A 15726-nucleotide genomic window follows, 5' to 3' on the forward strand; every position below is an offset into this window, starting at 1 on the left:
CTCGTTCGTTCGCGATTGTGAAGCGGTAATTCGATCTTGGTCGGTGCACGTTGAATTCTTTTTTTCGAGATGATTTTGCGAAGAATCGTAGTAGTTGCTCGCAATATCGGAATGAGGACGAGTACCGTTAATGTACTCCCAAATGCGTTTGTAAAACACAGTACTCGGTATGTTGTTCGCTACTTTAAGATCATCGCTCGCGTGTTTTCTCGTCGGTAAATCCTCTTTTCGCGGATAACGACGCTTTGGATAACGAGATCGCTTGTTCATAATGGAAAGTATTTCCTTACGAGCACGTTGCGCATCTTCGCTATAATCCGAGTTGCGGGACGAGCGTTTCGAACGTCTTTTTCCGATTATTCTTTCAATGTCTTTCGTCTCTTCTGGCATATTCGCACTTCTTTGTCGCTTTTGTCGAATGGTCTCGATAACGGTTGTGATTTTGACAATTTCCGTGTCATAAGACAGATTTGTATCCGGGTTGTTTACTGAAAGAGATTTCGGTGATGTAAGTTGTTTAATTAGAGGATTTTCTTGTTGCTGTGGCATTTCTAATTTTCGAGGTGTTTCTACGTGTTGCGCGAATTTCTTCCATTCAGCGGGATTTGAATATTTCCATCGCTTGCTCGGTGTCTGTTTAAATTTGTTTGCTACATTTTTTTCCATTTTATTCCAATCTTTCAACTTGAGTTTATTAAGTTCTTTAATGTACATGTGTTGCAACACGGGCTTAACTTCTGAAGCAGCTTGTGCTGATTTCTTTGTTAGGATATTCTGAAAATAATCGTGTATATTCTAGTTAGAAAATAAATATAATTAAAAAAACAATATTACTGTCATTTTTTTACGTTAATGTATTATTGTACAGGATTGTTGTTATATAATAAATCTAATGAACGGTAAATCTAGTGTATACTTACGTTTATGCTCTTTCTTATGAAAGCAGAGTGAAAAACAGGAAATATATTGCCTCTCGTATATCATTCTCGTAATATTAAACTATATACTCGTGCACAATTTACTACTGTGTAACATATTGTACCCATACTGTTATACAACGATCTGTCTAAACCACAGTGTGTCGTTAAACTCTCGTAACACCTCTTACGAATTTTTTTCTATTAATTTTTACGTGCGGTTTCTTGACATATCGAGAATGAAAAGTGAGGTAAAAATTTATCAAACTTTTATTAAAGTGAATTGTATTTGCTGTACAAAAATGACGGTACACAAACTACATTATTACACTAGAAAACATTACATTTCGGTCGTATATAGATCCGTAATGAGTCGTGCAAATTTTTGAGCCACCGTGAATATTTACATCCGGCTCATTACAATAATACCTGAAGCAATAACTGATATATAAACAATATTGCATAGTTTCTCTTAATATCTACACACATTTATTTATCTGCAACTCTATCGCTGAAACAATGATTAGATAGTATGCCACTTGGAAAATAAAGCGAACACGTAAGTATACGCTCATATTTCGTAACATGATGCGTTTACGCATCTGGTAAAGAAGCTTGAAGAAGCTTCGTGATACAGTCATAATTATTACTACGCATTGAGAATAGACTAAAAGTAACAAAAGTAGAAAAATAACGATTTATCATTTCGATAACTCAGTTCGTTGCTACTAAAATGCTGAATGTAATTTCTTTTTCACGTTTGTAATGCACTTTTGAGATAGTGTCTCTAGAGCGCAGTAATGAGAGACGTACACACACAGGCAGGGCATACGGTTCGGACGTAATTTCTGTCCCCCGCGGTGCACTGCGGCTATTTTCTCGTGAATCCCAGATACGAAGCAATGCCATTAACATTCTCAAAGAAGATTCGGTAAGCTTGCCGTCTGTCGTAGTGCTCCCGCACCATGCTCGCCGGTTTCACCGGACGTCCCGGCACGTCAAGCAATTGCTCCTCCACCCATCGCTATAGTACAATATAGGTGATTGTAGGTAGATTCTAATGTGTTGTGGGTAGTGCATAGGCGCAGTTGGCGGGGAAATGCGTGGAACGGAATATTTAGGACGCTATATAAGTCTCTCTTGTGTACGATCACGTGTTTTGAAAACAAATGCGATCATCTGATTCCGTGAGTGTGTCAGGGGTGTGAATGTAGACTAGGAAAATGATGTGTAGAGAAAACGATGGGAATAATTTATATGCGCGAGATATAAAACAAATCGGTAAAAAATCGGTTTTTTTTTGTATTGTATCAAAGTATATTATTTAATAGAAAAATGGCACTTACACAATTTTGCACACAGTCGAAATATGCGACGTTCCGGAGAAGAAAAATTCAGAGAGTTCAACTTACAGAAATACACCATTCGCAATTGTCTTCGAATATACATAGTTAAATGATCGCGCTTCGCATTATAGCCACACAGACGTTTACAGTGTAATTCGATTGAAAAATCAAGGGTGCTTACGCAAAATATTGAGTGGACTAGATATCAAGCATTGCTTAAAAAAAAAAAAAAAAGTATAGAGTCCGTTGAGGAGATGTTGATAGATCGGTAATGACGAATCAAAAACACCTTTGAACGAAATTATCAAAAAACTCAAAAAGAAATTACCAATAAACTTTTTACATGGATGTGTTTATTTTACTCATTGAGAAACAGAAATAATGAAAAGCTACACACGCTATTTTGATTTGTCATTACTGTGATAAATATGCGAATGATGATTTGAGTTGATTGTCGCTATGTACAGAGGGGTGTATTTTCCAGAATGGCAAATTTTGTAATTAAGACGTAGGTGTGTTTTCTCGAACGAAGTTATCTGTGAGTTGAAGTACAGTGTAAGAGAACAAGAAATGCAATATACTCGCAAACATTTCCGGCATTTAAATTGCTATATATTTAATAAATAACGCTAAAGTAAAAAAAAAAAAAACAATGATAAAAAAAAGCTGTATGAGTTTATACGCGAGAGAAAAGCCCAATTGTATGTGAAACCTCTGTGCAGAGTCATACGCAACATTCAAACCGTAACATTACACAATCATAAATAGCATAAATAGCAGTCAGATGATGAGAAATGTTTCTGAAATGTACTGATGAGTGTACGAAGAATGCACATGAGAGTAGCACGACGTACTTCTACTATAGAAAAAAGCTATATGTATGTACACTTTGACACGGATTACTGTAGAAGTTAGAGATGTGATTCTGTGTGAGTCTGAGAGTCCAGAGTCGATATGTGAGCATTGCGCGTGATCTTCAATTAATCAATCAGTCGATATTCTATGATCGAAATTAGTTCATGCGTTAGGGATCGTATCTACTTGATAAATGAGAAATGACGAAACGGCTAATCGAGCTAACTATCGACACTGGCCTACTCTGTGATCTTGTTCGCGCTTATAGTTTATTAATTGATTTGTTCTCAACGAAAGCATGTCTTATTAAATCTAGTTATTTTTGCTCTACTTCAACACGTGCTTGCCTACGGGGTGGTCGCGAATTATTATAGAGTGCCTAAGGACTCGGGCTTCCAGGCTAGTGGCTCGGTTGGTGTTTGCGCGTTGGTGTTTTGCGTGGGGCACACTCTGCTTATTTCTAGTGAATCTGACCCTTTTTTTCTTTTTCTCTTTGTCTTTCATTTCCCCAACTGCCCGTACTGGCCTGCTAAATTACTCACGTATTGTGCGGCGTGACTCGTCGTCGGGTATTCGGCCCATTTCGACAAGTCAATCCCGGGTAGAATACCGCTTCGACAAGGGACTCGGGGATTTCTGCGGTGAAGTAATTGAAAAGATTATTTTGATTTTTTTTTGTGTTTAATTCTTGAACGTGTGTGCGTTTCATCTCGCGAATTGTTATTTATTTATTTCGCGTAAATTATGTGATGATTGGTTTTTACTTACATTTCATGATCGGGAAGGACCATCGGATAGATTTGCACTGTGTCGATCAGATCGGTGTTGTCGCAGATCATTCTGGCAAGCTTCGCCTTGCGAATCTCGTTCAATTGTTCTGGAAAAGTGAAAGTAACGCGACTTTAGAAAGCATCGGCGATATTTCGATTATTGAGTCCTTGGCGCGCGCGATTCTCACGGATTTGAAAGGTTCTTACCAAGAGTGAAGGACGACGGCTGGTTCGGCAGCTCGTACCAGAATCTGTCGCCGCGACGCGAGTGACTGAACTGCGTGGCGATCAAACATGCGAAGGTTGGCCCGAGCATGCTGCCCGGAAGCGGTCTCTCGGACACACCGCCCGACCATAAATCGACGTCCGCTGGATGTCTGAAAAAATAAAGAAGCAGATCAAGATAAAGCCGTTACTTCCGAATGCGCTATATTTACTATAATTCGCGACCGGATTCCGACTTAATAATAAGACACGAAATTTAATCGATCGCCCTTTCGACGCGCTCAAGGTTTTTTTATCGCCGCGAACTCGCAATACTTACTCGAAGATAGTGCTGTAACGCCTGACAGTCTCGTTTGGCATAGAACCGAACAGTTCGTCAAAAGTATTTGCTTCCGGAAGACCGCAGTATTTTCTGTTTATGAAAATTATAGGATGTTAATGTTCGAACAGTTTTGATTAACGATCGATTTACTCACCTGAATTCCATGTAACTTGGAATACCGAATTCACGACCGCGTTGCATATTGAAAGACACCAAGTCCAGTCCGTATTTCGCTCCCGCTTTCTTAAACAGGTGATTCGTCACCTGTAAAGAATAATTCATGTAGTGTACAGTTCGTGTTTATTTAATTTTTGTGCTACGTTGCTGTCTTACTTCTTGCGTTATGGAATCATCCATAGCTTGGGCAACTTGATTCATCAAGCCCATGAGGTACTCGTCGAACACACCAGCGCGATAGAGATCGTAAGGTCGTCTAATCAAGTCTGACAGTCTCTTCGAAGCTTTTTTAGAATAGTTAAAAAGTAAATTTTCGAAGTTGTTAAAAAATTAATTACAGAGAGAAACACTTCTACTCTACTACGTGCGCAATGTATGTACTTTTGTTGCGTCACATCGCTTACCAATAAATTTGTGCGCTTTGCTCCACCGTTCCACAGCCGTGGGCAATAGCGAGTGGCCGAATCTAAAAGCGGCAGCAGCAAAGGCGTCAATTACGCCTGGATTTATGCTCGGATCGTGTCCATCCCAGTAATTCTACGGTAAATTAATATTTTAACGTCGACGTTATTATACCCCCCGATTATCAATGCCTGTCGAAACGGCATAAAAAAATAAACAGAAGATATATGACACGTCGTTATATTTCAGTCAACAACCACGCGCTCATTTCAGCTTAACGAGATCCGGTAGAATAATTTTCATTTATACATCGTGATAAATTGCGTCTTTTCGTGTAATTTATGCGTATCGCAAATTATTATTATTATTGTTATTTTTTTGCGCAAAAACGTTCGTGTTCGAACATCTCATCAAAGTTGCTCACCTCCTTCTCGAGAAGAAGTCCAAATTTCTCCATGACGTCTTTGCCGAGTAATATCGGCAGAAACTCGTTGTAGGTGATATGTTGAATTTCCGCGATGACAATGCGTCTAGTTTCTTGGAAGAGAATCTCGTCGTCCCAGTGTGGATTCAAGACGATCAACTCTTTGGCGATCCGATTATGCTCTCGCGCTAGCAGCGTGTGCATGCAAGTGAGCACCAGCTGTTCGTTCACGCGAATCTCGCCTGAAAGCAACGACGACCGATATAATGTCAATTTTGTTTGGAATTTCAAAAAGTTGATCATATTCTCTTTCACGATCGAAGGTGTTCGATAGTTTCACAGAGAACTGAATAATTTCTTTAGTTTCGCCGCCGCGCACAATGCATTTCACATTCTAACGACATTCTTCGCTCTGCGATAAACACATAAATTACGTAGATTTTTTTTTCTATCCCCAGCATACCGTTTTATCGATCTATTAGTCGGAGTTGCACTAACTTTTTAATTAGTCGGACAATTTAACTAAAGATGATCGAAAGATAAAATTTCCAAGTCTAATGACTATATTATTGAAGCGTACACCGTCGCATTTTTGTGTTACAATAAAGGTGGAAACGAGAAATTTCCATTCTTTATTGATCTTATCCATCTTTTTCCCGTGTGACGAACAAAGTCAGATTGTGTAGAACAGATTTGAATGTCTCGGTAAAATAACAGGTATCGCGACTTTTCTAATATTCTTACGCTGCTTCGTACAAGTCGACGTCCTTGCGTCACACAACCACTCCCTTTCTCACCCACGTTGTATATTGCTAGGCGCGCTGATAATCACACGATACTCGCACGGGTTGTGTTTGTCTGCTGGTGATAGCAAAGGCGAAGCTCTGACTTCTCGCAATGTGCGAAATTTCGAAAAAGTTGAATAACGCGGCAGCCAATTTTGCGCGGCAACGATTGAATTTTGCCGCAACGGGCGATTAACGTAAACACAGAGTACGGAAGACGACGCCGCGCGCGCCGAATGCTCGCTTGGGCGAGATAACGTGGGTGAGATTTATGGCACACGGGTTGGCGTTTATATTTCCCGGTTCGGGTATTTATGTGATTTATGTAATCGGAGATTGTTGTATGCGCGATAAGTGCGCACAATTATCGGCGCTGTTTTGTCTCACCGACCGAATTCATTATTGTACGTACGCCGACGGCAAGGTTTTTCGGGTGATCGACGAATCGACGTGGGAAAACGATGTCTGAGTGGGCGAACAACACTAGCGAGTGCTACTTACGCGAAATCGCGCGAGACAGTCGTTCCCGTCAATCACATCTCGAAAAAAAAAAAAAAATCGATTGGTAAACGACGTCACGAGAAGGTAGTAACGAGCATGACTGCCTTTATTGTTTCGTATCGTCAGACGCAAAAAAGTCGACAGAAATTAGAAATAGCAAATTGCATTCGAGCTGACTCATGCGTCGAATGACTCTCACTGCGAATTCAAACGCAGAGTACAATCGGACTAATAATAAAACCGCGCTCTGTATTGCGTTCTAAATAGCTACGTTTGCCGCTTTGCAAAAGACGGTCTGCTATTAGCAATGCCGGAGTGATTGATTCGTCACGACTGCAATACCCCACTCGATGTACTTGATTGCGTATTAAAAAAATTACTAAGAATTATTGAACATAGATTATTGTACAAGAAACTTTGTATTAATTTTTGTGCACGCAGTCTGAAAAATTCAATGTATCTAATTTATTCGAAACAACGTGCGCGGATAATGTTTTATATATAATAACTATATGATAAAGTTACCAGCTTCGAAGCAGTACATGGTTCGATTTGGTCGAGTGCATCCTTCGTCCGGTATATCCAACTTTAGCGGTAACAAATCTTTGAGGCCGTACTCGGAAAAGACTGGATTCATTCGCAATAATCCGCCGTAGCCCGTTCGGAGTTTCCTTAAAAAAGGCGCGTGAGGTAAAATTACATCGCAAAGATAACGTCGTAAAGAGAGAATATTACTCGAGTTAGCAAATCGTCGTAGTTTACCTAGCAAAAGTTTCCGTGATGCCGTAAACGGTGTTACCGTCCAGTACACCTGTAAGAAGATTGAAAGGCACTCGGGAACCGAGACGGCAACCAGGTCGAACGGCGGGAAAAGCGCGAACGAAGTCCATGCAACGTACGTTGAACAATCGGTAGAAATAGTCGTCGTCCGGTACGAGGATCTCGTTGCAGTAAGGATTCTTTAGGTGCGGCGGTCGGGTACAGCACTCTTCCGGGTCGTTTCGGTTCAAGGGATCTGCGAACGTGATGATCGATACGTAATGATAGCGAAGCGCGACAGGAAACACCTTTCAATCACGTATTCTTCATATTCCGCGCGCGGGATAAATCTCGGATCTCGCGATTGCACGGGACATTGCAAGTGTCCACTATTTTTTCTCGGATGTCGCAATAAAACGCGGTCAAGCCAAACGAAGGAAAATCGTCGATTAATTATCCTTTCCTATAGGAAACACCCGTGGAAACGCCCGCGGGATGTATAAAGCAAGATTGCGGGATTTCTAAATTATTCTCCGCTTTTCCGAGAAAGAGTTCGATAATTGGCAATAGAATACGTGTGTCCGCACAGTTATGTCTCCTGGCAGATTAGAAGGTTGCCAAGTCTGGTTGACACATTCGCGCAATCGGAGAGCACCGCTCTCGGAAACGTCGCCAGATGTGACACGTGATTGGTTTATTCGGGTAAAGGGTTTTGACATGAAAAGGCTTCGATTCCGAGAACGACCTGCGATAAGTGCATTAAATGAAACATCTCGATATCGTTGCTTTGACGCAATTCTAGTTGCATGATTGAATCGGGAACTTTTAATTGTTACAACAAGACACGGCGCGATAGATGAAGCGATACCGTTCAAGCTTTTTTTGTTGTTCCTTTCTCTGAAATTCATTACGTATCACGGTTGGCTGTAAGTTCTTACATAATAGTTTTTATCTCTTTAAAAACTGTTTTCTTATGTTTTAAAAAACAATAGTGAAATAAAATGTAAAATATATACAGCTAGTTACATAAACTATAGTTTAAAACTTTCGTACGTTCGTTGAAGCAAGGAGAAATCGACGAGACGTTGAAATTACCGCGAAACATCCGCGCGTCGGTGATTTCAACACCCGCGATCTCTCCGCGGCGCGTGGAGAGAATTATGTTTTGGAATGTAAAGTACCTAGAGGCGTGGCGGTCAGAGTGTAATCGTGGTCCATGAATTGTCCCCACGCGATTATCATAACTGTACCGGCGTGATCGTGGTAACCCTCGTCCGGGTGCATGGTGCGCGACACGACTCGAGACAGCGGTAGATCGTGACCTGATATAGATATCCTTGGCGCGGAGAGGCCGTCTGCGAATCGAGGATTCATCAACCTGAAACAAAAGTTGAAAAATAACAAAACGCGCAATTGGTTTTTGGAAAATTGAAAAAATTTCGAAGAAACGTTACCTCGCGAAAGGCGACAGAGTGGATCCCCATGTTGGATTCTCCAAGTTCGTGCAGAGACCGTCGTATCTTCGATATTTGCCCGGTCGACATTCCACGTTGCTGAGAAAAGCGGGACAGATCTCGCGAATTAACGTTTTCGAAGTGTCGATTAGCGGCAAACTCTTCTCGATTTCCTCAAAACTTAGTCCGTACCTGAGCATCGACGATCAGAAAGTAAAATAAAAAATAAAGACGATGAAAACGCGATCGGAGATCCGAGAAGAATCTCCGTCGGAGAGATGCGTAGAGTTTATAGACTTACGTGTGCGCGAGATTCGAGCTGATATCGAGAAGCAGCTCGCCGACTGTGGCCAAGTCCTCCGGTCGCCACATCTCCGACTTTGGCCTCGCGACGTCTAGAAAACAATGTGTGTGAGAGAGAAACGGTAATAGGAAAGGATGAAGTAAACATATCAGCAATGGAAAATACGCGGCGAGATCAATTCGTAATAAATTCGTATCGATTACGCGATCATCACGTCATATTAAATTATCGTGAACGATAAATTGCACCAATCGGCGCGTATAATTAATTAGTTTTTAATGAAATTTGATACACTCACTGATGCGCTTTCTCGCTTCGGCGTAGGCATGATTTACCGCGTCGTACGTGATGCAGGTTTGAGCTCCTCCGGTGGGACTGCGGGTAGCAACAAAAAAACAAGGATGAAAGTTAACGCACGCTTGCAATCTCTTTGAGTGCGAGTATTATTTACAGTCCTCTTTTCTTTCTTTTCTCTCTTCTTTCTCGCGCCAACGGGTTAATTACCTAACGTAGCCTACTTTCGTCAGAAGCCTGACTTGGGAGCCTTGCGCGCGAGACGCGGATTTGTTCGCGGAGAGAGAGACAGACACACGGACGAGCATCCATGCGCGCGCGGATATTTCGTATCAAGGTAATTCGAAACTATTCTAGACGTGATCTTCTGCGAAGGCGGGCGAATTGACTTTCATATCCTGTTTCCGCCGTGAAATACACCACGAGACGTGCCGCTCGGTGTTGACGAAGACCGCGACCGGTTTCGCGCGTTTCTCCATATTGCATATTATAGCCTCTCTTTCCGCTTTTGATTTTTTTTTCTTGCGCGACGGTGTCAATGACTTGTGAAAACCTCAATATTTTCAATATCAATTTTTCGATCCGACACCTCGCTGATCGACGTTCATGTGACAATGTAAACTAGTACACTTTCAAAACTGGATATAAATATAAATGTACAATTAAGCCTCGAGTTCACATTCACCCGAACGTATTATTTAGCATAACAAGATCTCAACCTGTTTGACCTATGTAAGAATAACGAGTCGCGAAATAGCGAACGGCTGACAGAAGTGTTGCTAAAAAGTGCCGCAAGCACTTGATATAAATAATAAATCAATTAAAGTGCTTAGGATGCAAAGTGTCGGGAGATGAGAGATGAGAGAGACACGCTTCCCGTGTCTAATAACGGTCGAGTGCCTCCGACGTTACAGTTGACGTAATAATAACGATGGCGTTCTCTATAATGATGTCGTGCATCGACGCACTTACCATAACTGGTCGGAACGACGACGTCGACTGATAGCAACACGAAGCGAATGCTAAGGAAACCGTCTTTTATAATTTTGTTTTTACGAGCGTAAATTGCATCTTACATTGTACTTTAACACGGCGCGTTTAATAATCGTTTCGCGATCACGGCACGCGATGCTTCTTCGTGACGTTTGGGAATAATTCGCCCTTTTACTGTCGCGTTGCGACACTTTCAACGGTTGCAAAGGGCATATTATTTTCACGCATCGTAAATTCGTTCTTGTTCACTCTTTTTTTTTTTTTTTACGATATCCTTTCGAAACATTATCACTTTCACAGCCGACAACACGAGCAAAATCCCGATCTCTTATAGATTGGCCGTGTGTATATCGTTTCGCGGTGCAATTGCAAACTCGGCTATATCTCGTTATGTCATGTCCCCAGGCACCTGTTTGACATTCCAACTGCCTCTACTAGAAGTAGATGCGTGACATCGCTAATCGAACGGCTTTACAACGCCGACTACCTAAACGGTCGACACAGATTAAATCACGCGACTTGCGTGCCTATGCCCGATTACGTTTAATTTTATGATTACTAAGTAATTAATAATTTCCCTTTATAAACATTTTGAATTTTTATTCTAATTTTTGAAATTAATTCCCATTGTTCTCTTATTATTATTTATTAGAAAAACAATTAGTTTTATATCAAACAAATTAGTTTTATATCAAAGACTCTCAGCCAAAGTGTTTGAAAGTAAACCTTGCACTTATGATTACTCAAAACAAATATATTCTTAATACGCTGTTGTGACGAGGATTGAGTTTGTAATGGCGCAACACTGTGACAAGGATTGAGTTCTTAATAACGCAACACGCGTTACTGCGTTGGACATTCCCGGTTGCCAATAATCCGTGTAGACTTAAGGACATTGATCAAAAGGCACGGTAGTGCCTCGCGCCAAGTCCACGCGCAACAAAGTGGCGCTCGAACTGCGCGAGCACACTGTGCTTATACGCGAAAATCAGACATTTCAATGAAGGGGAAATTTTTAATCAGCCATTTTTTAATAACGACTGAACCGATCGACTTCTTTTTAGCCTCGTTTGATTCACGTTGAAAAAATAAAAAAAAAAAAAGTATTCTTGCGATTTTGTTATTTGTTTCTGATTTTTCAACATATATATGACGCGATAAAGTTTCGAAGTGAAAAATTTACAATTCAGAAACGTCGTGCGACCAAATTGTGTGCATGTTCGTATGCCTGCTGCCAAATGGCATACATATATGAGCGCGTTTTAAGACGAAAAAGAAAGAAAGACAAGAAGTGTGAGTTAGAGAGAGAAATGACGAAGCACGGTAGCGGTTCGCGTTATTCGCGCCGGACAACATCTTCGATATAACTTTTTTTTAGTAAACTGTATTGAAACACAGGCACAAAATAACTACAATCTATACACTTTCAATTTATAATAAAGTTATGATAAAAACTTAATCCAAGAAAAAAATAAAAAAAAACAAATAAAAAAATGTTTTTTGCGCTGGCAACACTTCCTGACATAACTGATATAACTGACTTTCTGACATTCTGACATTCTGACATTCTGACTTTTTGACTTTCTGACTGCCTGTCTGTCTGTATTGGCGCGGCTGCTTTTTAACTATAATGAGATAATTTCTTTGTGCGGCAGTCTGATGCAGCTCCGCGTCAAGTTTTATATATACTCAGCGTGTAAAATTCTGCAATTGATTCTCTCCTTGTCGACGAGGTCGCTTCCTCCACGTTTCGGCCATCGCATCTTTGGCAATCTACTTCAAAGCGATTTTATCGTAACGCGCGATTCTCATTAGCGGTGCGTTTAGTAGGCTCAATTAGCGGTGGTAAGATTCCTTTGTGTACGTGTTTAATCGCGAGTCAGGCGCAACAATCGTGCGTGCTCTCGAACACGGAAAGCGATTAGCGTTCTCAAGAAATTTTGCCACAAAAATCGTGTTAAACTTCAAAAAAAAAAAAAAAAACTATTAAAATTAATACTTGCTTTTTAAAATTGATTAGAAATAAAAAAATTCACGCAAAAAAGTTTTTGTCTTAATTCTGTGAGTTTGTGCACATAATTTTCTTTGTTCGATGAATAGAACAGAACGAGGTTTATTGCGATACGTAACAGTTACACGAGGATCTTTTACGGCTCAGCACCATAAACGCGGTCCTGTCTGGCAATGACCGCTTTTAAAAGTCCAACGTTCGAGATAGCGAATTTTACGATCGTCACAAAGCGATACGGTTTTATCTCTAGTCGATCTTAGACACGCGAAACGTTTCACGCCAAATGATCTGTCTAGAATGTACGTAGGTACGTGGCTGTACGTTTAAGAACTAGTAAGGTCGAACTTGAGGTCGCCAATCCTGCGGGAACAGGATGATAGTGAAAGTCCTGCGCGAATAAAGTTCCTGCTTTCTCTAACCTCTTGATTGTCGGGACACACTTTATTACATAAACTAATAATGTGCACTTCGATGCAGTTGGTAAACGCATAATGAGGTGATAATTGTTTATTTTCTAGTTTGTTATGTATAATTTATCTTTGTATAGATGTCTGGCATCGATAAAACGTGATTATTCGCAACTAGCAATTCTTGCAAACAAAAATGCAATAAAAGTAACATTGCGCTTATGAGGTGTGACCATGTAAAATATAATTTAATAATAATTCAACATTTTTAGACGACATTAATTCTAATTCTCTATTCGCGCTTTTTAAGAAACAACTCTTATCCGTGGTGATTTAAAAATTATGACTTATTTAACAGACCGTGTGGAAATTCACAAAAGTGTTTATTTCAACTTACTTCAGTCACTTCGAGGAAACGCCTCTTTCGCGTTTGGCTTTCCCTATATAAATTAAGATCGCTATCGTTGCGTGGATTCGTACGCGGTCTTGCTCCGCAGATACTTACAACGATCCACGAAGTAAATTATAGGTGTAGTCGTAAACGCTGGTTCTTCCACGCGAGTCCAGGATCAAGGCGCACTCCTCCCCGTTTACATAAGAGTCGAGAGCTTGATATTGTAGACCGTCACAGTGCGCTGTCACCGAGAGTAGCAACAGCCCGGTTATCGCGGATCGTATCCGCGTTATCACGAATCTGCAACATTTCAATACATTCGATTTCTCTTTTTATCTCGCGCCGAAAGTGTCACGATGCAAATACTACAAACCTCGCCGCGATGATATTGTCTTATACAATCACGACACTCGTGTAAACTTACGCGGAACGTTTTGTATATCTTATTGGTGCAAAATTTGCTTGTGAATACAAGAGAGTATTATATTGAATGAATTAAAATGCTCGTGGAGAAGTCGCGAAAAATTTTTGTTGTCTTGTAAAATTGTTGCAGTAATTATACGATGACTACGAAAGGTTACCGCGAAATTAGCGAATTATGTACGAACTTTAATTGAAGCAGTTAATTAACTTTGTCAATTTCCGCATATTTCGCGCAAAGTGAATGTTCTACTAACGCGGATTCCATTCGCAATTTCGTAACTTCTATATTTTTATACGAAGTTTATAAAAATTTCGTTGAAGTTACATCTTTTCAGGAGATATATTTCAATTTTATCGAAACTCCAGTACTTTATGTGTGTCAGAATGGCAACAATAATAAGCTGCGACTTAAATGGATTTTCACCACCTTGAACTCTTTAATAAACACCATGTACTTTGAGATTAATTACGGCCGCGCTTCATTCACCGTCGTTTGTCGTGAAATTACATTAATTGGCGGTATTTTTGAAATCACTGACAGATATTCGCGCAACTTTTATAGTTTATTAACGACAAAAAAGTATCTTTTGTTTCACATAAAGATTAGATAAGACGGTATTTAATCGGTGATTCTCTCGGAGTCTTTTCTGATCATTTCGAACACTCTGTATGCGACTCGCGGATATAATCTGGTATAAACCGGTCTCTACATATTCGGCAATCTCGAATCGTAAAAATTAATTGGTTGGCTTTAATGGAAATCAGTCGCGTGTTCAGTGCTCTCCAATGATATAAGTTACATTTAGACAGCTGTATATTTTTATTATATAAAAAAATATTTTATTTATTGTATTTTTTTACGATATGAAAATAAAGTCTTACGGAATCAAAAAGATCGGAGAAATTGCTTTTTATGATGGTTGAATGGATCATGGCTCATTGACTAAGTGACATGACAATTTGTTGCTGATTGGTTTCTTGCGGAAAAGTCAATTCAATTCGCAGACAAATTACGTGAATTCGGATTGATATTCCGCGTACGTAATCGCGTGAAATTCGACCGGAGAGCGTGCGAAACACGGCGGTTAGGAAGCGCACGAAACGTGAAAATTCGTCAAACAAACAAAAAAACTCAGCCGCAAAATACCGCAAGAAAGTTCTTTTCCAAGTGTTGGGCAACACTTTCTCGTTTACGCTGATAAAATAATATAACGCACTTTTTTTTTTATATAGAACATACAACACAAAGATATATTGAAGTTACTGCACATATGTGCGATAAATAAGTGACATTGTATGTATCAAGAAACAAACGGCATTGTGCAAGTGATCAGATTAATAAATAGTCGTCTCACATTCTGATATTACGTGTCGAAAGGTCGTAATGACAGCTCTTGCTTTACGTCTCGTTATTAATTGATTGCTATTATTGTGCCGAGTGCATCTTGCCGCAGCATCTTGCTTAGATACAATAATTGCAATGAAGTAGGCGGACAGTGATTGACCGTCTTTAGCGTTTGCAAGTTTGGTCCGGTGTTTTATTTGACAATTAGAAACCAAATGATTTGCCAGCATGTGCTTCGGTGAAAGGATTCGAAAGCGAGTAAAAGTATGTAAGAAAAAGATCTTTGGATATTACAAAATTTAGCACAAAAATTAAAATTTTTTATTAGATTACGTGTGATTATAATTGTTTGTGATTGTATTTTTCTTTAGAATAAAACACATCCGTGAATCTATCAAAAAATTCGTTTGGTCGAAATAAAGTACGAGCTGCTTTCTTGGTGAGCATCGCGTGGAGAATCTCCTTTCACTGTTCGCAGTATTTGTACCAGACGCGATCAGATGATAGACACGAAATAAAGCCTCGTGTATTTCTTCCGAGACATCGCCCCATTTGTTTCGTCCCGACCTAGTTCTCATAATTACTCGCGATTATGTTTTTTTTTTTTTTTTTTTTTTG

General features: G+C 40.0%; 2 protein-coding genes across 2 annotated transcripts in view; one reads left to right on the plus strand and one right to left on the minus strand.

Annotated features, from left to right (window-relative positions):
* LOC109864240 overlaps positions 1–15726 on the plus strand; it is a 211369-nt gene that overhangs the window by 4997 nt on the left and 190646 nt on the right. The gene's annotated exons all lie outside the window — the stretch shown is intronic.
* The window catches only part of LOC109864241 (chorion peroxidase), a 15819-nt gene continuing 1294 nt past the window's right edge, over positions 1202–15726 (minus strand). The window contains exons 2-17 of the mRNA XM_020445270.1: positions 13452–13640; positions 9540–9616; positions 9239–9332; positions 8938–9129; positions 8665–8861; positions 7487–7739; positions 7250–7395; positions 5439–5680; positions 5017–5149; positions 4769–4896; positions 4590–4699; positions 4433–4525; positions 4096–4265; positions 3887–3995; positions 3661–3754; positions 1202–1941 (exon numbers count right to left, since the gene is read on the minus strand). Of these exons, the coding sequence (XP_020300859.1) occupies positions 1789–1941; positions 3661–3754; positions 3887–3995; positions 4096–4265; positions 4433–4525; positions 4590–4699; positions 4769–4896; positions 5017–5149; positions 5439–5680; positions 7250–7395; positions 7487–7739; positions 8665–8861; positions 8938–9129; positions 9239–9332; positions 9540–9616; positions 13452–13640 (2380 nt within the window). The 3' untranslated portion in view covers positions 1202–1788. The remainder of the gene's footprint in view (positions 1942–3660; positions 3755–3886; positions 3996–4095; positions 4266–4432; positions 4526–4589; positions 4700–4768; positions 4897–5016; positions 5150–5438; positions 5681–7249; positions 7396–7486; positions 7740–8664; positions 8862–8937; positions 9130–9238; positions 9333–9539; positions 9617–13451; positions 13641–15726) is intronic.

The sequence above is a fragment of the Pseudomyrmex gracilis genome, unplaced genomic scaffold (assembly GCF_002006095.1).
Source record: "Pseudomyrmex gracilis isolate BER0280 unplaced genomic scaffold, ASM200609v1 scaffold_18, whole genome shotgun sequence".
NCBI classification, from domain to species: domain Eukaryota; kingdom Metazoa; phylum Arthropoda; class Insecta; order Hymenoptera; family Formicidae; genus Pseudomyrmex; species Pseudomyrmex gracilis.